Below are 24043 nucleotides of genomic sequence, written 5' to 3' on the forward strand. Positions count from 1 at the left end.
CATGTAATTTAATTTACAATAAAGAAATTATTTTAGAAATATGAAAAATGTTTGCACTGTACCTTATTACTATAAATACATTAAGAAAGAATGAAAGTCTAATGAAACCTTTTTTAAAGTATTTTTTCTTATCTATCTATCTATCTATCTATCTATCTATCTATATACCTTACAGAAATATAAGTTCATGTCTTGAAACATGAAAATGAGGAGAAAGTTCAGGCATGGGCATAGGAAGTGCAGGATGATCCTGAGGTTATGAGAAAGCACAGGATGAGGAGAAAGTAAAGGTGAGGAAGAGGAAGCACCACCTAAAAAGGGAATACAGGCCAATTAAAAAGTACAACATGAAGTGGAAATACAGGATGTCATTGAAGTACAGGATGAAAATGAAATCATGAAAGAAAGCATGGGCTGAGGAGGCAGCACAGTCTAATGAGGTAGCACAGACTGATGAGGTGGCAACAGACTGATGAGGTGGCAACAGACTGATGAGGTAGCACAGGCTGATTAGGTAGCACAGTCTATTGAGGTAGCACAGGCTGATGAGGCAGCACAGGCTGATTAGGTAGCACAGTCTATTGAGGTAGCACAGGCTGATGAGGCAGCACAGGCTGGGGAGGAGGGGTGGAGGGGAGGAGTGTGTGAGAGTGCAGCAGGAGGAACAGGTGCAGCGCAGTGAATCAGGCTGAAGGAGCGTTAGTCCTGCGCTCTCCGGCTTTAATGTGTAATGTGAAGTTAATATGGATTTAATGGCTGTCAGTGCAGAGCTGCTCTCCGACTCCAGCTCTAATCTCCTCACCACACACACACACACACACACACCACCGAGGCTTAACGTGTTAAACCCCCTCACGCTGCATGCACAGGATTGTTAAAGCAAACCCTACTGGATACCAACATCATAAAAACTTAAATTATAGATAGATAGATAGATAGATAGATAGATAGATAGATAGATAGATAGATAGATCTGTCTATGTGTGGAACGGAGTTAAATTCTTTACTCTCTCGGAGATCCACTCTAAAGTGCCTTTAGTCACAGGCTTTATACCATCAGCCCATGCATTATTATTATCATTATAATTATAATAATTATTATAATTATTCTTAATAATAATAATTATTTAATAATTAATAATAATAATTCTCCCTAATAAAGAGTGCGTACTCATTCACTAATTAAAAAACGCGCGAATATATATACGTTATTCTTACTATGTTTCTTAATGCGTAAATTACTGTAAACAGAAAATATACAACAGTCCAGTTTTTTTACAGTAACTATTTGTTTTTTTATTATTTATATTATTAGTATTATAAATCTTCAGTAATATTACAGAGTAGAGGGGTTTAAAGATCTGAAATGTTTTCAGAACTTGTCCTTTTTTGCTCGCCTTTTTTCCGCCCATTTATTTAGACAAGTGCGTTTATTTAGAAAAAGTCTACACTATTAAACAAATAAACTGCGAATAACATTATTATTATTATTATTATTATTATACACGCAAACAAAATCATCATCATAATACTTATAATAATGATAATTATAATAATAATAATAATTAGGCTATTATTATTGTTATTATTATTATTATTATTATTATTATTGTTGTTGTTGTTGTAGGTGTTGTGCTTTAAATGATAATTTCTTGACAAAAGATTCAGACTCCTCGTGTGTGTGTGTGTGTGTGTGTGTGTGAATAAACTCATCACACACTTGCTTCATGAATTTGATGACCCCACTTAGTGCTTTATAAATGGAAGTCTGATGCGTCATAACTGCATGCAGTTTGGCTCCAGGTCCGATGAGTGCGCAGATGTGCGAGTGAGAGATGTGAGGGTGAAAAAGCTCAGGGAGGAGAAACTCTGCTGAACTTCATTGTTCGGGCCTTGAAAAGGCTTGAGTAAGCCCGTGCACTATAAAAACCCCTCTGAGAGAGACAGGCATAGACACAGACACAGAGAGAGAGACAGAGAGAGAGAGAGAGAGAGAGAGACAGAGGCTGGAGTTCTTCTATTGCACCTATTTCCATCTACTTCTATCTAACTTTCACACTCTTTTATATTTATTTATATTTTATTTGAGGTGTAAATATTTATACAGTATACAGTATATATAGTAGAGTATAGTGTCCTCGGTAAGCTCGGTGCAGAGATGTTGCCGGGGGTTATCGCTCCTCCCGCCATGTACCCCAACCTGCTGTCTCTGCCGCGGACTCTGCGCTCGGCCTTCACGCCGCCGTCCAGTTTCCGCGTGGAGGACCTGCTGCGCATCGGCCGCGAGAGCTTCCCGCCGCACGCGAGCCCCAGCTCCCCCGAGACCGCGCGCGCTTCCTCCGTTACCGACAGGAGCTGCTCCCCGCCGCAGACCAGCACGAGCCCACACACGCACACACACACCCACACGCACACACACACCGAGCCCGGATACCTGAAGTTCGGAGTGAACGCCATCCTCGCACCAGATACCAGGACCGGTAAGTCTGTGTAAAGTTACTTAAATATGTGTAATTACTATAAATATCATTAACAGAATTAATGAAACAAATAAATAGATTATTTATTAGACTAAATAGGCAATATAATAAACGTTGACAAATAAATAACATCTGTTTTTTTTTTTAATATATAGAATTTTGTAAAAACAAACATTTAATATCTAACATAAAGCAAATCAGTTTTTGTATGCAGCTGATAGTATTTTGATGTATTTCTAAATAACTAAACAAATGCATGAACAAATTATTAATATAGTATATAGCAAATAAATATATATGTTTTTTAAAAGCATTTGAGTAAACAAGAAAATAACAGATATTGTAATACATACAATTCGTGCATTTGTTCTGAACTACATCATTAAAGTTAAAGAAATGCATCAAAACATACAAATGATTAATTCACACATAAGGCAAAATTTTGATTCTTATTTCTCACATGACTAACTGAAAATACTGCACTGTGCACTGTGCACTACACCCTGATTGTGTGATTGTGTGTTTATGCTATTTATTCTGTGTGTACCAGCATCATCTCCACCTGCACTGCATGGCACGGGTCCCAAACACTTCCCCTTCCCTTATTTTGATGCGTCATTCCATCCATTCATCAGAGCCGCCTATTTCCCCGGTGAGTCACTTTATTCTTTATTCTTTTAATTACGTTATTTTTTCTTATCAGTACTCCTCACATAAACACCTTTCTATTTTCAAGTTAACTTGGTTCCTCAGTGATGCTGATTTCTCGAAATACAATAACACACTCATCATGTTTACAGTGACTTAATGAAATTTATTTTAAAATTATAAAGCAATCAGGACATTTCTGACATTATCAGATTAGCTCCTGACAGCACCAGGGCTCCGAAAGGGCCGTAATCGTGAAATCGTGTCTCGCCAATTTCGAAGGCCCTGTTTAGCAAAGTGCAGTGACTGCTGACATTTTGTCCTCCTGATCTACAAATTAGTCCGGATTTTCACGGTCCAAATTTAAGGCGGGTCCCTTCTCTTCATCACAACCATTTTCCCACCGAGCCAAACGCAGATCACCCACAAAGCTTTTAGCACTGTGACCAATTAGGGCAGCTCCCTCAGGGAAGCCACACACACTCACACTCACACACACACACACACACACATGCTGTAACTAGAAGCTGTCAAACACTGACATGTTAAGCCTTAACTATGTAGAGGTATGCATACATGCTGCATTTATATGGTAATGTATATAGGAAGGTGTAGAACCGTTTCCTACTGTATATCCAAGATAATAAATCGCTGTCTACCTCGCTAGCTTCATAATCATTGTTTAGATAATAGTTTAATAATTATTAATAGTTTATAAGAGTTTTTACTTTGGCTTATGGTATAGACTCAGAAACAGAGCACTGATTTCGCTCACCTTAGTGCTAGCACACCACACGATATAAGATTTTTAGTTTTTTTTGTGATTTCTAACGTCACCATGGGAGTCAAGATTGCAGTTGATCACAATGCCTTCATCACCATGACCAATTGGGTCAGATCCCCTTTAGCAGCCCCTCCCAAACACCCAACACACACATGCACACAGCGTTTCCTCACGCAATACTGCTGATGGGCATTTACCAGTCATGGACTAATACCCTATTAGTCGCTATTCAGGGCTACAATCTTCTCACAAGGCCTTCATAGGGCACCTAAGCAAACACTCAGTGCTAAAAATCAAACCTTATAAATTGGAAACAAAAACAAAACTTGTTTTTTGCCAGAGGAAGAATGGGTGGCATTGTCTTTTAGACATAGAGACTGAACAAAAACCTTTAATCCATTAATGTTAATTGGAAACTGAGGAGTCTCAATAAAGTTCTTTAGAAGCACATGAGATTAGCTTAAAAAACAGAAGCTAGCTAGCATCTAGTATAGTATCTGTTTAATGTTTATCAGCAAATAAAGCTGAATAAGAAGCATTAAAGAGAAAATATTGTTTTTTGGCTTAATATAACCAAGATAATAAAATAAATAAATAATTAGGAAGCATGTTTATGATAGAAACATTTTAGTCATCATTTTAATGAATTATGACTAGCTTGCCGGTTTCTTGACAGTTTTTTTTCCCGTAGGAAGTTGACAAAGCGGTAAAAGGAACCAGTTAGTCTATTTTCTGTTATAGGGTCATACATTCATGGTCTACATCTTCAAAGTACTTGAAGTGCCAAAATATAATAAAATCGAGTAAGTCGATTTATTTAGGACATTATACCCGGCCTGCTGATTCTAATGAATGGTTAAAAAAAAAAAGAAACATAGCATCAGGCTTTTGTAGGCTGTACAATGTAGGTTTAGGTTTATATCACTCAGCCTATAGCTGATGCAAATAAGCCTTTGAAAATAGCTTGGAATAGGCTGGTATAAGGCTAAAATAAATCCCTGCCATCAGTATTCTCCAAATGATCTTGGCATGCAATTGTGTTTAGTTTCGAAGTGTAAATCCCTTTTTTGTCGCCATAATATATGGCTTTAGTGGCCTGTCTTAAGCCTTTTTTCAGTTAGTTCATTACTACACAATTACCGTGCACGCTTCATTAGCGCTTTGTATCCTCCACCGGAGGAGACTGAATAGCTACTCGGCCTTTTTTACCATACCAATGCTTTTGGGGAGCCAAGCAAATGTGCTAATTAGTTGCCTCGTTCCACTCAAATGGATCCCCTTCAATAAGGTTAGAGCAGGAAGAATTGACTTTGTATACATCTGCCTGTCTCTATCTGACAGATTCAATGATGCCTCTTTTTTTAACAGCTTCAAACTCAGTGGTTCCTATACCGGGAACCTTCTCATGGCCACTTACAGCAAGGGGAAAGCCGAGGAGAGGCATGCTGAGGCGGGCCGTGTTTTCGGATGTGCAGCGCAAAGCTTTGGAGAAAATGTTTCAGAAGCAGAAGTACATCAGCAAACCAGACAGGAAGAAGCTGGCCACGAAACTCGGCCTAAAAGATTCTCAGGTAGGTCCGACATGAGCTAAAAGTTGGCTAGCTAGCGAAGGTTTTTGATTTTGTTTGGGGTGTAATTCTAAAAATCTAAATTTTTTCTCGATTCTTCCAGGTAAAGATATGGTTCCAAAACCGGAGAATGAAATGGCGGAATTCCAAAGAACGGGAACTTTTGTCTTCAGGTGGCTGTCGAGAACAAACCCTGCCAACGAAGACGAACCCTAACCCAGATCTCAGCGACGTTGGGATAAAGTACGAGAATCTTGACAGAGACAGCCCACATGGAGCCTTCTACCATCCTCACACAGTCAAAGATCTCGAAAACGGTTCGGATTCATTCATCACGTCTCCGTCACATTCCAGCAAGAACTCAGAATCATCAGACGATGAAGAAATCACCGTATCGTAGTTACACACAAAAACTAAAACAGACTGTGATTGGTATTGAATTAATCCTCAGTTCCACAATGCGGTAGAGCCTACTGGGGGCTAGACTTAATTAAACTAAGAGACATTCAGCCCCTCTGGAAAAGTTTTGGCACCCCGTAGCAGATGCTTAATAAGTGTCATGAATCAAAAACATTTTTAAAAACATGTTTAAAATGTTACAACCATGACAGATGTGTTTTTTTTTCTCTTGTTGGCTTTTGTTACCAATGAGCATCTATTATTAATGAACCACATTGCTGTCTGGAAATTAACCTGATGATGAAAATCTACTTTAAACATTCAGGCTACTAATTTAATGGCCTTTACTGTGGCTGCGTTTTTTGCAGTCGTGATGTCTTGTATACTATTTTGTATGAATATATTTTGGAATATTTTGGAATATTTTCTATGGTACATTTTTTTTTAGCCGAACAAGATTCATGCCTTTCTTGCAGATTTTTTTTCCCTGTTTAGATTTTCCATCTAAACTATGTAGATGCTAAATGTATAACTTAAAGTTCTTATATTATTTTGTGAAGTTTGTAAGGATGAAATGTATATACTCGGGTAAAAAATATTTTTGCATATTAAAATCCAAAGGCAAATAAAAATTTGTGTGGGATTCGAAATTTTCAAAATCATTCAATTATTTCATTAACATTAAAATGATCATAAAGTGAGCATTTTAACTCACTTAATATTAAGCTCACCCTAAACACTACACAGACATAAACTTCAAAAAGAATAAAAAATTATTATATATATATATATATATATATATATATATATATATATATATAAAAAAAAAAAAAAAAAAAAAATATATATATATATATATATATATATATATATAAAATTGGGCACTCAATCAGTTAATGCTTGGGTCAATACATATATATATATATATATATATATATATATATATATATATAAATTATAATAAAAAAATACAAATAATAATAATTATATATAAAAAATCCTAATTTTTGTGAATATGAGATCGGTTCAAAAAAGCTTACCAAAAGGCCTGATCAAATAAAAATTTAAAGTCTATTTAGAAATAAAACACATCCCTCTATTACTTAACTTTCTATAAACTTTCTAGAATGTTCTTTTAAAATACAAACTTCTTGTGTATCTTCAGAATAACCCAAAAATTACATTTTAGATTTTCTCATCACTCGATAACATTATAATGAAATTTATTATCACATAAGGTACAAATGTCACTGAATAATGAACATATAATGGGAGGGCAATAATAAGAGAGCAATCATCTTTATTCTCCAAGAACCCCCCAAAATCTATAACTAAATAAACTGTACAATGTGATAGAAAAAGTCATCTGTACATAATTTACTCTATTTACTTTAAAGAACAGTTTAAACAAGTTCCATTTCTGGTACAAGGTTAAAAATTTACACACATACTGTACATGTGAAACTACATCAAACCAAAAAGATGGCATTACAACACTCAAGCATATTTTACAAGCATATTTTTCCTCTTCCATTTATCATCTAAACAAAAAAGCAATGTGTTTAAAAAAAAAAAGGATCTTTAACCAAATGGTGTGCTCAACAATGCATCATTATAAGAAACCACAACTACTAGAGAAAAAAAAAATTGCATAGCGTCTCTTTAATCCAAAGGTCCGTTTAGAAAAGCTCGGCATCACAAGTCCAACGTCGTGCGTCACATGAAAGCTTGAGAACCTTCATTTCAAGAGCGAACAAAGTGCAGACGTCGAAACAAAAGCAGTGCCGAGTGCTCCTTTGAAACTGCGTGAAAATGGACGGCGAGATAATTCTCCGGTTCGGGCCACTAGACACGCCGGCACTCGGCCCTGGAGAAAGCAAATCACTCCGGCTCAGAGGGCTTTAGATTAGGCAAAAGAGTGCCAAAGTCTGCTCTGTGTGTGTGTGTGTATGTTCAAAGTGCTTCTGTGTACAGAGACATAAAACAAGAGTTCTTTTTCTCCTCTGCTGGCAATTCACATAATCAATTCACACAATCATGCTTCATTCAAACAAAAAAGACTCTCACAAAAAAAACAACAAAAAAAAAAACAGGCAGTTATCACTGTCCCGGGAAATTAGTTAAGATTAAAGGAGCAGTTTTCAATTTTTGGAAAGTGCTTCTAGACCTGTAATAATAATCATCTCGTGGTTATCAACTAAGAAAAGAAATACTCTTCTGCAATATTTATATAAATGGATCTGGGTAGTTTCTTCATTTTTAGGGTTTATATATTTCCGGTCCAGATGTTGAACAGTTTTTACAAAACAAATGAGCTTTGCCGAGGGTCAGGAAAAGATCTGTAGATAAATGAAATTGTAAATAATTTTTAGAAGACAGGTCTTTACCAAAGAAAATATACCCACTTCTTTAAAGCAAAATGAAATTGAAATTGTTTAAAAGTTCTCACTTTACTGGAAGCATCAGTGATTTAAGGTTTTTCCAGCATTAACATACCAACACCACGTTTGGCGAGATATAACACAGCACCTTCATTTCCACTGCCGCTTTTTTCATGTAAAAACAAAGCTTTACTGATTACCTCAATGAACTCGTATTTCCCTTATTGGCTCTGATTACAAATGCGTCCCACGTAACCAAAGTCGCCAACACAGTGGTGTACTGGTGTAAACTTTTCCAGCATTTATGATTCCTACTGTAGTAACAAAAGTAATAAGGCAATAATTAGCGAGCGTTAGCACCACATACGGTACGTGTACGGTATGGTCCATATTGTGCATGGAAGCTCACAGACGAGTCCATATGATACAGTTTTCTTGATTGTGCATGAAAGATATCAGTCGAGTTAAAAAACTCCTTTAAATATGCACTCTGATTTTGCATATATGAATTGCATTTCCAAAAACTTAACAAGTCACACAGTACATAGGCAGCTTGAAGAAAATGCCCTGAAAAAGAAACACGGTTATGGCGGCATCTAGTGTGCACCCACAAAATCGTGTAATGTATAGATCTTAGAAAAGAGCATGAGCAAACAATTGCCGATATGTTGGTTCCACAAACAACAGAAAATATTAAAATTTTCAATTTTCAATGAGAAATGTATAGCTAGTCGTATATTGTATATGCAACTTAAACAATTTATATACTGCCTGGTATAGTATGCTGGTGTGTTGTGCAGTCTTCACTTGCATACTGTATAAGTATGATTGGCTCTTATAATGTATAATGCAATACCACACAAGACCTAAATTTTATATATTGTTTAAGGCTTTTTTTATAAAAGCGAAGTGGCAAATTTGATTTGGCTGATATGTGCATTTAAATGGACTGGTTTTAATCATTTAAAAAAAAATAATAATAATGATGATTTAAATATGGGACTAACTTTCCTTGGGATAAAAAAAAATCTTTGAACTGAATCTTAAAGGAATCTTAAAATGTTCAAAATTCTTAATTTGCTTGTTTATAATTTTTCTCTCCCCCCCCACCCCCTGTTTATACATGACATCACACCTTAAATTTAAGCTGTGTTTGACCTCAAATCAGAAAATTCAAACGAAAACGCCAAACGGATAAATCGACCTACACTAAATGCTTGCTTGTTAAATCTAAAACACCAGGATGACTCGGCAGTTTGCAGTTTTTCTGAGGAAAATACAGTTTATTCATTACTGCCAACCAAATACAAAAATATTGGTCTCCACTTCATATCACTGAAAGCAGTGTGGTTGAATACTGTAAGGTGTAATTCCATGTTCGAGGCAAGTCGAACGCAGCATTGTTGTACTTGCTAAACTTCAAGCTAGCATGATGGCTAGTTATAAAGGCAGGGCAGCTGTATGGCACTTTGTGTGTACAAAATTGGGTGTGCAAATTGCTACAGAAATCAATATTTAAAGCAAATATTTGTTTCTGATTGCAAAAGTCACTATATTAAAGAGTTCTGATCTGTTAGAGAAAGTCAAAGGGGGCGTGTTTAAAACAACAGCCACCTGTAGTAGCCTCGACTCCTGTGTGGAACAGTTTAGTCCACAGTCATGTCAGCAAACTGCTTCTTGATGTCTCTGAATCAATCCAGGTCTACTGGAGTGCTATGTTTCCTACACCGATTCTTCTTCTTTTTGTACGCTGTAACTCTTTTCTTCATGGAAGATTAAGAGATACTGATATTTTGATCACAGTGTCGACTCCACCGATGGGTCGCGGGCGTCCTGGGTGTCACAGTTGCTGCTGGGAGTCGCTGTCGTCGCTCGGTGGGCCGGTGCAGTGAGCCGCCTCCTTTAGCCTCATGAGCATGTTCATCTACGGTGAGAAGGAGAGGTCAAAGGTTCAAATTGACAATGCAAGAGAAAGCAGTGAAAACAACATGGATACATTCTATCCTCGGATTTTTTTTTCAATTTCTCGGGGTCACCACATCGGATCATTTGAGCTGCGAGTGACTGGAACAGATGCCCTTTCTGCAGCACCCCACCCATTTCTCCAGGCTTGGGACTGGCACTGAGGATGCCCTGCACCCAGTGACTTAGTATTATATAAGGTCATATGTTTAAGCGTCTTCCCTGCCCAAGACACTGGCAGTGGCAGGGCTGGAACCCCTGACCTTCTGATCAGCAATCAAAACCCTCAACCACCTAATTATACTGAATTTAAAAGTAAAGCTATATAATTTGGGACGCGGTCTCACCAGCGGGTCGTGATCTGCTCCGTCCGGGGTGATCTCTGTGCCCTGTGAGCCAGCGTCTCTGTGGAAGCTGTCGAAGCCCACGTCCTCACGTCGTAGTTGAAGCAGAGGAGGACACTGGAGCTGCTGGAGACCCGGCAGCCATGGGTAACTCTCTAACACCCAGAGAGACGGGTCCTCCCATGCTGCCTTTCTCCCATACAGCTACATCACACCCAAGCAAAAACACACAGATTTAGTTATGTTATCATTTATAATGTTGTTATTAAGTTATTTAAAATAATTAGGAAAGGTACGGAGAATAGAAGTGAGTCAAAATGTGTTTTTACCTGCAGACCCTCACGAACAGCCTCGAGCATGTAGGGAATGATGGAATAGTTCCACAAGTCCGTAAACCATACCTGAGAACCCTCGACGTCCATGGGACAGGACAGGAAGAGGCGAGGCCCTGCAGAGGAAGAACTAAGAGGTGAAAATCTGCCTATCATCATCTTTCCCCAAAAGAGAAGGATTCATCTGAGTGGCTCACCGATGGTGACGTCAGAAGAGCTGTGTGTCTCCAGGAAGCGGTTGAGATGCTGCCAGACACAGGGGATCCACTCGACGATTTTCACCAGGTCGCCTTTACGCACGCGACTGCTGATCTCAGTTTCTAGAAGCTTTCGCCGCAGGAAACGTCCCAAGAAGCCCTTCACTGGTTCAGTGTGGTTAGCACAAAGCAGCCATCTGAAACAAACAAAAAATAATGATACAAATAATGATACTTTAGGGTTTAGGACTTGCAATTTAAAAAAGACATTATTTTAAACACCCTAAGGACACCCTTCTGGGTAAAATAAAAAAATTTGTAGAATTCACATGATTGGAAAAAAAATCTGTTTTAAAAACGTTAAAAATGAAAAGTGAAAAAACACTTTTAAGGCACATTATTAGTAATTGAATTCATAATGCAGACATTTCTCACTATAACGGCTAAGACAAGGTAAATTGCTATACTATAGTATATATAACATTTAATAATAGATATGCCACAATTTAATAACAGTCCACGCAGACTGCGTTGTAAGCTACTCTATAAGCGTGGCAGGACAGTGCCCTCTTGTGGACACAGGAAGAAACAGATAGATTGTAATATGGATTCATTGAAATGTAAAAAAGTGCATGTATGTATAATAAAAAATAAACATGCAGTAAATAGTGTGTAATAGCAATGCACTAAATAAATCCCACCTGAAATTGTGGTGAAGTTGCAGATTCGGGGTGGACGAGGACGATGACGTTTGGTTCATAGTGCCAATTATATACGGGCTGTGAACACACACAGGGTGATCGTTAAGTAAGGCATATAATATTTCGAAAATGCAGTTATAGGAAAGTAATTAACATCAAAATGTGAAAATATGATGGGGCTTAATGAGAAGCAGATATTTTATTTCTCTTACACCAACAAGCTAAATTTGATTTGTTACTGATTTGCCCTAGAGTTGGAGCTCCTGTTTAGGAAAATGCCTCAATACCTCCTGACCAGACTTTATCTCAGATGTAAAAATGGTTTGGAGCGAGGTCAGGACTCAGTTGTGTTGTGGCTTAAATCCAATCCAATCCAATGCAATAAAGTGAGCAGTGCGTAGAAAACGTAACACTATTGCTGTTGCATCTGACACACACCTGTATCAGCACCAGTGTATACCTATAAAGTGACCTACATCGTGTTTAGGTAAAACAAATCTGTGTGATCCAGTTCTTCCAGTGATGGACCTACCAACGGTGGTCTTTGCAGTTTTGAAGGCTGTTGAAGAGCTCGCTGACAGAGCCAACATGATGCAGGTTTTCTACGATGACGACTCGAGGTGCCACCACGACCATGGATCTGTTGCTACACTGCTCCGTCAGGTTAGACAGGAATTGCTGCAGCTCCTAAATAACAGAAATTATCTTAGTATATTGATTAGCTTTACACCCCTATCTACCAACTTAACCAAATTAACTCTTTATAATAAAGGTGTTTAAGTCAAACCGGGCCTTGTGATTAAATTTCTAGTGAATGAAGGCGTAAAACCGAGTGATATTTACAGGACTTTAAGCAAGCACGGTGATGAGAGTTTTAGCTGTGGTAACACAATTGAATGGTGCAAACGTTTTAAAGGTCAAACACCTGTAAATGACAATCCCGGGCAAAGTGGCTCGGAGCCTACTGCAGTCATTCTTGTTCAAATTAAATGTGGATGTGGGAACACACTCATTTGCACATTACAGGAACTCGGGCCTAAACAGTCCTAAACACACTCCAAGCCAATTTTCACATGTTAGGGCCATTAAGGGAGTTCCTGGGAGGCCAGTGTGATACTTCAGACGTGAAGCAGGCAGAAACATGCCTCCAGCGTATTAAGAAAACTTTTTACTTTGATGGTGTTACGTGGCGTGGTATGGAGAGGCGCATCACGAGATGTTTATAAGAGCCCCAGTGCAGGGCTTTAGAGGGGGTCAACGAAATAGGAGTTTGTGAGAGTGCATATGACAGGCATGAGGAAGCTCTGACTGTTTTAATTTCAAGGAGGTGTGGGTATAATAAGCGCCTCGAGCTAATTTTTGGGCAGCTCGAGGCGCGTGCCACTTCTGGGTTTACATCTGGCCACAAGTCGATTCTGGAGTCGACTCTCGCCGCCAGATCAGTGGCTCAACTACCCCATCTGGTGGCCGAAGCTCGACTACCACCACCACAACCAAATGCGGGCGAGCCAGAGAGGTGCAATGCCTTCATCCTGCAGTGCTCACTGATATTAGAGCGGAAACCTTCCCAATTTCCTTCAGAACTGGCAATGGTTGCATTTATGTTGTCTCTGCTTACAGGCAAAGCACTAGAGTGCTCCATCCGCATACAATGAGTAGTGTATTGTCGCCCCTCCTTTCTATTCGTCACGAGGGGCTATCAGTTGCAGACTACACAGTCGAGTTTCGCCACCGGGGCTGCTAGTTCAGGATGGAATGACGCAGCCCTTATGCCACGTAGAGTTCTGAACAGGCAAAGGCGTGGCCATTTATACACACGGTTGCCAGGCAATGCCCCCGTCAGGCGATCAGCCTGATTGAGCCGCACCTGGTGGGGTTTTTATATAAGCGTCCTTATACCTCGGCCACTTCGTGTAAGCATTTAGCACCGGTTACGTATCAGGGCCAAAGACAAAGCCAAAGAAAGAAAGAAAGAAAGAAAAAGAAAAGAAAGGTAGACACAAAGCATCGGCGAGTGAGAGAGAGAGAAAAAAGAGTGTGGCACAGATCAGTCCAGCGTGTGCGCTCAGTTTAAGTTAATAGGGCACAACACAAAACATACAATTCTCTCTCTAATAAATCCTCAGTAAGGGCATAAGCCCCGCGAGGATATAAGACCGTTCCCGCGTAGAGGACGGAGCTCTGCTTATTTGTCTTTTCAGTTTTCTTTTGTTGCTTTTTAAGTTTTATTATTAATAATCCCACGGCATCTCCAAACGGGAAGGTCTTCCCGTGCCTGTCATAAGCACTCTCACAAACTCCTATTTCGTTGACCCCCTCTAAAGCCCTGCATCAAGGCTCTTATAATTAAAACATCTCGTGGTGCTTCTCTCCATACCGCACCACACGTAACAGATGGTATCCACGCATCAGTGAAACACTGAGATAAGTGCATCAGTGCGACATGGAATCATATTGAAAAATAAAGAAAGTTTTAATCGGTACCATAAAAAGTCCTGGATTGACTTGAACGCCCCTTGTAGTTTTCAGATCAGTGCAGTATACTGGTACATGTATGAGTGCCAAACCGTTTGCATAATTAAATGCACTGTGTAAATAATTATTTTATGCCTTACTATAGTTACATACAGTATATTTTTTCATATTTTCAATCCGTATCACCTTGTTGGACTTGTTGTCCGCACTGAAAGACGTGATGAGCTGTTTGCTTAGTGAGTGTCCCTCCATCAGGATCACATGCTCAGCCAACCTCGCGGCCAGGAAGCTCTTCCCCGTGCCTGAGGGCCCGGACAGAATGACCAGCCGGTGTTCCTGGAGCTGAGAAACGTAGCGCTGCAAGATGGGCTTCGGGATGAGAGTCTCAAACACCAAGGCATCCTCACTGTGCTCCTCAGCACCTGCAAAGACACACAGACAACACAAAATATATATATATCAATTATGTGGTTTTTACTCCCCTTTAACCTTTCCAAATTTGTAATTATTATTATTATAATTTTTTTTTTACAAGCTGGATCTAAACAGAAAAAAAAACATGGGAAAGATCCCAACTCATAGGAAAAGCTTTTTTGGGCTATATATATTTCCCTAAATATTAAATTCTACTCATAATAACTGATGTAAATAAAAACATATAGAGGTATATCTTTCATTCCTGTTTCACCTTTCAGCCGGACGGAGATGGTGTCACTGTCTCCCACCAGGTAGCCGCAGGGCAGCAGCTCCGGCGTGTCGGCTTCGCAGGTGCGCTGAACGTCTCCGATGCCGTAGCTGAGCACGCTGTCTGTGTTCAGGCCCAGCTGTGAGACAGGGTCCACGTGGATAATGTACTCCTGCAGAACAGCGATGACATGAAACCGGCATCAGATCCACACACACATACTGTATACACACAAAAACCCGAGGGACAGGAAAACATTCCCCCATCCTCATATCACATTACTGTCTGTGTATCCTTATTATGCTGAGGTTCCTGGTGAGGAGACAGAGGTAATAACTGCACCTTGAAGAGTCGGCGAACGACACCATCCAGAACCTCCCATTTGGTTTTACTGCTGACGCCGATGCAGCCGATCAGGAAGTCGTGTTGCCTGACCTCCTGTGAGGACCAGAGACAGGAATTTAGCTGAAAAACTCTGACCAGTAGATCACACCCTTCATCACACACAAATATAATTTAAAGTTCATTTAGATTACAGACAGAATACCCAGTCCCTGACCATATGTTCATTGTTTTTAAGAAATGAGGGTAGCTCAAGACTTTTGCACAGTCCTGTATAGTGAGTGGATTCGTGGTTAAGGCATTAGGACTACGGCTTGGAAGGTCCCGGGTTCAAACCCCACAACCAGCAAGTTGCTATTCTTGGGCCCTTAAGCAAGGCCCTTAACCCTCAACTGCTCGGATGTATAATGAGATTAAAAAAAGTCGTTTTGGATAAGGATGTTTGGATAATGTAATTATCGATTCAATTCGATCAATTCAAATTTTATTTGTCACGTACACAATCATACACAGTACGATATGCAGTAAAATGCTTTTTCGACTGCCAGTGACCTTAAAATAAAAGCTTAAACATAAGAAATAAATATGAATAAAGGAAATACGTTAGAAAATAAAGTTAACTGGTAAAATATACTGTACAAGTAAAAAATAAAGATATATTGCAATAAAGGAAATATGGTAGAAAATGAAATTAACTAGTAAAATATACTGTGCAAAGTAAAATAAAATATACTGTACAAATATGAACAAAATATCAATAGATATAATATGGAAATATAAAAGAAGAAAATAGAAATTTGTCCAAATTAGAAATAAAGAATGAATTATCTGACTAATCGCAGATAAAAATATCATATTATATATTTCATAACTTTTCACTAAGAAAAAAATATTGAGAATTACTAGATGTCAGTAACTTTTATTTGGTTAACACAGTAAACAGTTGTAGCACATGATTTATATATTTTTATTCTTTTTTCCCTCTGTATCTATCTAGGAAAAATACCTAAACAGCACCATCTAGTGGTCAATATTGTGTATTTACCAAATCATGAAATTAAATTGTTTTTCTTTTTCCATAATTTAAGGATTAAATTCTCAATACCTGAATGACATGTTAAAGGAAAAATAACTTTACCCCCTGAAGTAAATAAAACTATTTTATTTAGTTAATAAGGATGGCAATTCATATGATGCTACTGTAATTCCTGTCATTATTTATTATGACCACAGCTGCTTGTATCAGATGCTGTTTGGGATTTAAATGCTAAATCTTAGACTGAAGCTAAAGATAATCTCGGTGTGTAATGAAGAAATAAAGAAAAAAAAAAATCTGACCTCTTTCCACCCCGGGTTTCTGTCCAGACTCACTACCACCTTAACATGTCCCTCTTTACGAGAGCCTCCGTCTCCACTGTCCTCCAGCAGCATGTCTGAGAGTACACAGAAAAAAACATACATAATTAGTCACTCATTTATCATCTTTAGCGCTTTTTTCTGTACAGGGTCATGGGGGCACACACAGGGCACACACAGACCCTGTGGCGGGAATCGAACCCGGACCCTGGAAGTAACCACTAGTCCACTGTGTAACTTCACACTTAGGCAGTATGTATTAAAAAAAGACACTTACAACTCATTGTCTTTCTCACTCTGTGTTTGTGTGTCTGTGTGTAAAAAAAATGAATACCTAAGCTGGTGGACTCTGTAAGGCTTGACTGAGAGGACAGGACGACAGCTGGGGGACACACAGGTGCCTGTGCTGTGGTTGTGCTGCAGCTCCCCCTAGTGGTTGTTCTCAGACGCTCATTCTCCAGTTTCAGCTTCTCCATCTCTACCTGCACAAACACACCAAACAAGACTCAAAACACCATACTACACAAAAAAAAAAAAACTCGGATGATAACAATTCATTGCTGATGAGCCTAGACTATAAGACTATTTTTTAATCGCTGGAGTGTGCTGTTAGGGGAAAACAATCAATGACACGATGCTGAGATGTGGGCCGACGTAAGACGTGATACAGAACAATATAAATTCCGTTCCCTTATCATTAACCTCATAATTATAAGGAAGTCAACTAACCTGCATGCGGTTCATGGACTCTCTGAGCTGGTCGAGTTGGTGGGCGGAGCTTAGAGCCTCCAGTCTGATGTCAGTCAGCTTCATCTCCTTATCACGTAGCTCGCTGCGTAACTGCATGACCGTCTCCGTCTCACAGTCTGTACACTCTGAGATCCTGGATCACACACACACACAAAGCAAAGATTCCTCAAATACAGAATACAAACACACACACAAACAATACAGCACTCGTGTAGCTGGATCTCTTGAGTGGCACGCCGATGTTTTGTCCACTGTGGTTAGTAATCAATCGAAGGGAAATAATTAGTGCGTATAATTATGCAAATCATCCAGACTTAATAGGTATTAGTAGGTCAAATGAACTCTCAACACAGACAGTGAAGGATCCAAAAATAATACATAAACAAACAAATAAACAAACCAACAAACAAAAATTACAATCATAAATTGCTTGGTATTGCTCCTTAGTCAACATCATTTCATATTTCTGGCGTCTAGCCGGCTAACAATAGCTCTGAACCGAACCTTCATGATCACATGACACCAGGATCGCCTGTACAGTATTTCCCTGATTTTCACTCCATCCTACCAAAATAATGTAATAACACTGTAGTGTCTTTATGTCTAATGGGGGCTTTCTGACATTCCACGTTTTTGAGATCTTTGAAATTCACAGCGAGATAATCAGGAGGTCCATCAATCTTCTGTACTGAAATCCCAACAGGCGACAAAATCTCTCGACCATGTCTGAGATTTTGAATGTAGTCACTGACTAAAAATCCCCAAAGCAATCCTTAATTAATGATTTTAAGGCAGACTGTAGTGGTTAGTAGACTTTGTAGGTTTTTTTGCCCCTCGTCGTATTAAATCACACATAAATTTCCTTGGAGAACTTTGAGCTGTTGTATCTGAGTGCTCGTAGAAACGTCTCATATTGGGTGAAGCACATCTGCTAAAACGGCATAATCCAATCCTGTGGACTCAACTACTTAACATTATGCTTTATTAGATACTACTGTATACTACGTACAGTGACACTTAGTATTAAAGTGTGCTTCAGGTTCATATCTTCTGCATTCACAGGTGTCTAAGCACAGGTATCCAGGTTCCTAGCAGTTTTTCACAAGTCTTAACAATTCTTAGCAAATCTTGAGGTGTAGTAGCTAATTTGTAACAGTTGGTAGGTCATTCTTGAAAGTTCTTAGACAGTTTTTAGACAGTTCCTGACAGTTCCATGTGGGTTTGGCATGGTTTGTTCAAAAATGTGTTCACTTTTGCATTTTAATTATTGAGCAGCGTTATAATAAAGTCACGTGATAAGAGACACATCCTAGTGCTTTATTATCCAAGCTTGCAGTGAAGTGAGTCAGCACTGGAGTGCATGCTATGGCATTGGTACGGCAGCAGCTCTGGTGATTTATAAACCACAGACTTTTATCATTTTGTGATTAAAATTGTTCATTAATCATTAATTAATTATTTATTATTATTATTATTATTATTATTATTATTATTTTGTTTTAGTCTCTGTTACCGTGCCAGAGAGCTGGTCCTGATGGGAGCACTGTTATGGCCCCAACCATTTCCATATATGGAGAGCGATGAAAGGACAGGGCTACACCCACCCACACACACACACAGACACAAACACACACACACACACATGCACAATACAACATCAGGGACCACCAATTCTACATCAGCATATATAATCTTTAGCTGGCATTATACAGTATGGTTTTGCTGATAATATATGTTTTAATCATGCTGCTTGTTTGTGTGTTTGTGTCAATCACACTACAGTTTGTGAGACTTGAATCAATGATGCTGGTGGAAATTCCATTGATACTACAGTATACCACATCATGGATAACCCACATTCATAGGTTGTAAAACATGTTGTAGAGCACTAGGGGGCACTATACACTGTATATCAAATGTGTTGTTTTTTTTTTTAGAGTTATTTTTAAATCCTGAAAGCTGAAAAGCTCTGGTATGTGTGAGGAGGACGTCTTACAGTGAGTTGGAGTGTGAGTGTCTGAGCAACGACGTCCCAGAGGAGTGGCAGCCATACGGCAGTCTGGGTGACGAGGGCACCGAGGACTCATCCATCTCCTCGACGTCTGAATGAGACGAGAGCGTCTTCGGGGACTTTTTCTTCCCGAAGGCCTGTTTAAAAGAGCTCCGTAGCTGAAAGGGAGAAAAGAAGTCTCTAATTAAGACTGCATTGGCGTGTGTGTTTTAAACTACTATAATATTCCTAAACCAAGAGGTTGTGTAGAAATGAGAGAACTTAATAACTTTATCGTGTGGTGCAGTACTGCCTTGTTAACCGTGTCGTTATCGCAACACCCAGTTTTCATGTTCCATAAAAACTGGATTCATAGGTCGCAAGAAGGAATCTTTTTTTGCATTTCATCAAACAGCCCGAACTTGTCGAAATTACAAACAGCTCGACGGTGAGTAATCGATCAGGATCTACATCTCGCTGCCATGAGCCATATGCAAGAACTTACCTCGCAAACCTATCCGATGAGAGGTGAGCACAGAGAAAATGAAAAAAACAAAACAAAACAAAAAACTTCAATATATTACATTTAAGTGGAGAGCTTATGTTAGAACAAAGGAATGCATCGTGGGTAATTTTAACACTGAATGATGGTGAGATCTTAATTGCTGATCCACAAAACAGCTGAGTTAGGAGAAACATGACTAAAATCTTCCCACGAGGGCCGTTCAAGTCAAACTGGGACTTTGCAGAATAACAGAACAATGAAAAATGAAAAACAATTTTTATTTCTCTATAAAATCCCCTGCTACACTAATGCACGTATCCCAGTGTTTTACTAGTGATTGAACACCATCGAGGTAGGAAGATTTCCCAGTATATCAGACTTCCTGAGTGAAACTCTGGCCTCCCAGGAACATGTGGGGGCTGGAATTGAGTTTCTGTTGGTGAATGAGTGTGTGTACAGTTCCCACAGACAGATGTGTCTCTTCTGCAAATTGGCGACAAGTTATCTGTCGTTTTTCAGGAATGCCTGACTCACTGAACGCTCAAGGTAACGACTGCTGTGTGCTCCGGGCCACCTACAACCTTCTTAAAAACGTTTGCACAATTCAAATGTTTTTTTTTTTTTTACGCTCATCACCATACAGTGCTTGAAGACGTCTGTAAATGTCAATCATTTTTACGCCTTCATTCATGAGAAATTTCATCACAAGTTCCGGTTTGACTTTAAAGCCTTTCGCAATACTTGTGTGATAAATGAATTTAATTATAGCTCCTGAAAATGCATGGTGATATATTTGTAATAATATTTGTATAAATGACCAGTTTTTGAGATGACAGTTGCATCAGGATGTGTGTAACATTCTATCAGAAAAATTGCACAACTTAAGATAGTGTTACTTTTAGGGCTGCTTGATTATGGCAAAAATAATACAGTATGCATGACTATATTCCTCAACATTAGGATCAGGGATATTTAAAAGAATTACTTAAGACTTAAAAAATAATAATAATAAATATAAAAAAATTTAATGTAAAAAAAAATAAAAATAAACCTGTTTAAGAGTTTAATTCCTGAAAAACATCTTCCCATGACACTTGCCTAATTGCACAGCCCTAGCAATGTAGAACATGTTCATGCAAGCATGCTTACTTGACTTAAAGTCAAGATCGATTTTAAATAATGTCATAATAGGTACACACACTAGACTCAAGCTGTACAACACAGACACCTCTGTATTCATGAGCATTATAGAAACCACCAAGAACGGAGAAGGAGAGCGGAGGCTCAGGGCCAGGAGGAGTGACGAAGGCTCACCCAGTTCTTCCGTTTCTTCTTGCTGTTGGCGTCGAGCTCCAGGCTGGAGTGACTGGTGAGGCTCGACACACTGTCAGAGGAAGGCTGCCGCTGGATCTGAAGATCTGCTGCTGGTGCTGAGAGAGGAGAACCGACTGAAGAGTCTAGAGAGAGAGAGAGAGAGAGAATTTCTTTAAACAAACATAAAAAACTAATCCTTCATTAAACGATCAGAAGCGTTATAGACTGGATTAAACCTTTGTTCGGGGTCTCTGGTGTGTTAATGATTCCGCTGATGGCAGCCTGAGCCACGGTGTTCTGCTTCTTCAACAGATCGATGGTCTTCTTCATTTCATTCAGCTCTGTGTCCTACACACACACACACACACACACACACACACACACACACACCATGCTTGGCTTTAAACTTGTATATTATTCCATACATACACTTGTATAATAAAGTAATAATATAATAATTATACTGTAATTTATTTCATTATTATATTCTTATTTCATATTTTATGTTCCTTGTCTGAATATTTTCTTTTCATACTCAATTTTTTATTATATTATATTTCATATTCTTTATTTAGAATACTCTGTTTTTCTTTCAGTTTTTTTTTTTTTTTAGATCATGGGTGGTTTATAAAACATTTCACTGGATATCATACTGTGTCCGAACCATGTATGTGAATTTTGAAGTTATTAATTATTATAATAGTCCATATTTTTAATAAAACTGCCAATACTGATGCCTAAAGCGACACAATAAAATAAGAAAAATACAAAAATACAGAGTTGATTTTTTTTATTACTTAAATAACAAACAACATAACAGTTTATTATAAAATGTTACAAAAACAGTTGCAAGACTTTATGTAAGCTTGTGAAATTTTAATAAATCCCTCCTTCTATATTATGATACGTTGTATGTTACATTACGAGTATTTACAAGTTTTTAGTTTGAAACCTTAAGTACAAGCCAGGAGCTAAATCGTTGCACAGTTTAGCAAAATATTTGTTTATTAGTAAATTTCAGTGTCAGTCTAAAAGCATTTCTGTATAATTATTTTAGATGCTGATTATTGAACAAATCTTAATAACAATTACTTTTAACCAGCTTGTGCACGGTTAAGAAAATCCTGCCTTCTACATTATGATGGATTACAAAAATTCAATCTGGTCTATGATTGGTTAGAAGCTTTGAGCATGAAGGCGAAACTTTAATATTTGTATTTTTAGAGCGGTTTAGCACAGTTTAGCTAATGTTGTACAATTAATAGTTATTAATTATTAAATCTCAGTGTCAGTGTCAATCTAAGACACGTTTATACTGTATATCATCTTGGTGCTTTTTTTCTTTTGTAAAAATCTTATGATATAAATATTATATTAGGACATTTACATTTAGGCAGACACTCTTATTCAGAGCAACTTACACTTTTATTTATTTTTTATTTTTTATCTCATTACACATCTGAGCAGTTGAGGGTTAAGGGCCTTGCTCAAGGGCCCAACAGTGGCAACTTGGTGGTTGTGGGGTTTGAACCTGGGATCTTCCGAATCGTAGTCCAATGCCTTAACCACTGTGCTAACCCTGGCCATGTTTATTTTGTGGCACATTTATTTTTCAGGATTTTGTCATGAATATGCAAATAAACATTTAATATAATAAAAATAAATATTGTTTATGATGAAAAATTTAACAAAACTATACATATTTTAATTTTTTTCCCCCCTGATTTAGTCGTGTCCAATTCCTCCCCGTCACTAGGGGGCTCCCACATTAAGGCTACTACTACCACTCAGTCAGTAGGGCCGAAGACTATCACGAGTTTTCTCCGAACCACGAGATGCCAGCCGACCGCATCTTTTTGAACTGCTCGCTCGCGCCGATGGGCCGGCGTAACACACTCGGAAGACAGCGCTATCCCCTTCTTACGCTTGTGCGAGCTCACAGACGCCCCTGATTGGCTGTAAAGCTGTAATTAATGTGGCAGCACTAAGTACCTCTCATCCCTCCCCTCTGAGAGAGCTCGGCCAATCAGCTCTCTCGAGACCTCCGGCTGCGAGAGGTTACAGCATCACTCGGAAACCAAACCAGTGACCTCCGGATGATAGGGTGAGCACTTTACCACTCGGGGGCCCAAAACTAATTTTATTATAAAATAAACAATATAAAAGTAGTCTATTTGTCTATTTTTTCATATACAACATACTTATTTTCATATTGCTTTTTTAATTTTATTGTCTCATGTAATTTGTAAACGATTAACCTATATATTTATGTTCTAATATAATATTTGATAGCGATTATATATATATTCCACACTGCTTTAGTGTTACAAATTGTTAAACCATGGTTACCTTCTGTTCTGCTGTGGTGGTTAAGCTCTGCAATCTGATTGTCATGTTGCCCAAACTCTGCTCAAATGCTGCTACCAGGTGAGCCTGAACACACACACACACACACACATAAGCACACACAAAATTATTGTTGTCATCAATATCAGATCCATCACAACATGGTTTGTAACAACATAACGACGACAGTAAAAACAAGCGCTCGTCTCTGTCCGTCCAAACAGAGATGGTTTGTTTGGCCACAGGAGCATGCTGGGAAATGATAACCTTTTGCAACCTGCCCGAGCACGTACGAGCACACACACTCAGTAGTCTGCTTCCACGAAAACATTTTTTCTTGTAATGAACAGCCTTGAGCTGTCAGCAAAATTACAGCATTCATGTCCACTTAAAGTTGTCCGGGACGGTTCACTGGCAGACGTGGCGCTGCTCTGGGTATATGTGACATTTTATTGAGTTCTTTTAAAGACTGTAAACAGGCATT

General features: G+C 38.6%; 2 protein-coding genes across 3 annotated transcripts in view; one reads left to right on the plus strand and one right to left on the minus strand.

Annotated features, from left to right (window-relative positions):
• Positions 1–2158: 2158 nt before the first annotated feature.
• Positions 2159–6434, plus strand: dbx1b (developing brain homeobox 1b). Its single transcript, XM_053506438.1, has 4 exons — positions 2159–2480; positions 3031–3132; positions 5281–5483; positions 5584–6434. The coding sequence occupies exons 1-4, from the start codon at positions 2159–2161 to the stop codon at positions 5878–5880; spliced, it is 924 nt and encodes a 307-aa protein (XP_053362413.1). The 3' UTR covers positions 5881–6434.
• A 730-nt stretch (positions 6435–7164) lies between these two features.
• The window catches only part of nav2b (neuron navigator 2b), a 111118-nt gene continuing 94239 nt past the window's right edge, over positions 7165–24043 (minus strand). The window contains exons 21-37 of one of the 2 annotated variants that reach the window (XM_053505514.1): positions 23563–23646; positions 21450–21561; positions 21214–21356; positions 19401–19573; positions 18918–18998; positions 17384–17537; positions 16989–17136; positions 16637–16731; positions 15299–15394; positions 14960–15128; positions 14458–14693; positions 12329–12483; positions 11797–11874; positions 11096–11292; positions 10896–11014; positions 10570–10770; positions 7165–10184 (exon numbers count right to left, since the gene is read on the minus strand). In XM_053505514.1, coding sequence (XP_053361489.1) covers positions 10101–10184; positions 10570–10770; positions 10896–11014; positions 11096–11292; positions 11797–11874; positions 12329–12483; positions 14458–14693; positions 14960–15128; positions 15299–15394; positions 16637–16731; positions 16989–17136; positions 17384–17537; positions 18918–18998; positions 19401–19573; positions 21214–21356; positions 21450–21561; positions 23563–23646 — 2325 coding nt within the window. In that variant the 3' untranslated portion in view covers positions 7165–10100. The remainder of the gene's footprint in view (positions 10185–10569; positions 10771–10895; positions 11015–11095; positions 11293–11796; positions 11875–12328; positions 12484–14457; positions 14694–14959; positions 15129–15298; positions 15395–16636; positions 16732–16988; positions 17137–17383; positions 17538–18917; positions 18999–19400; positions 19574–21213; positions 21357–21449; positions 21562–23562; positions 23647–24043) is intronic. The other variant, XM_053505515.1, reaches the window with a different exon arrangement.

The sequence above is a fragment of the Clarias gariepinus genome, chromosome 10, assembly GCF_024256425.1.
Source record: "Clarias gariepinus isolate MV-2021 ecotype Netherlands chromosome 10, CGAR_prim_01v2, whole genome shotgun sequence".
Taxonomy (NCBI): Eukaryota; Metazoa; Chordata; class Actinopteri; order Siluriformes; family Clariidae; genus Clarias; species Clarias gariepinus.

Coding starts and splice junctions, on each gene's coding strand:
- dbx1b (XM_053506438.1), top strand. CDS start 2,159: ATGTTGCCGGGGGTTATCGCTCCTCCCGCCATGTACCCCAACCTGCTG. Junction 2,481..3,030: donor CGCACCAGATACCAGGACCG/GTAAGTCTGTGT, acceptor TGTGTGTACCAG/CATCATCTCCACCTGCACTG. Junction 3,133..5,280: donor CAGAGCCGCCTATTTCCCCG/GTGAGTCACTTT, acceptor TTTTTTTAACAG/CTTCAAACTCAGTGGTTCCT.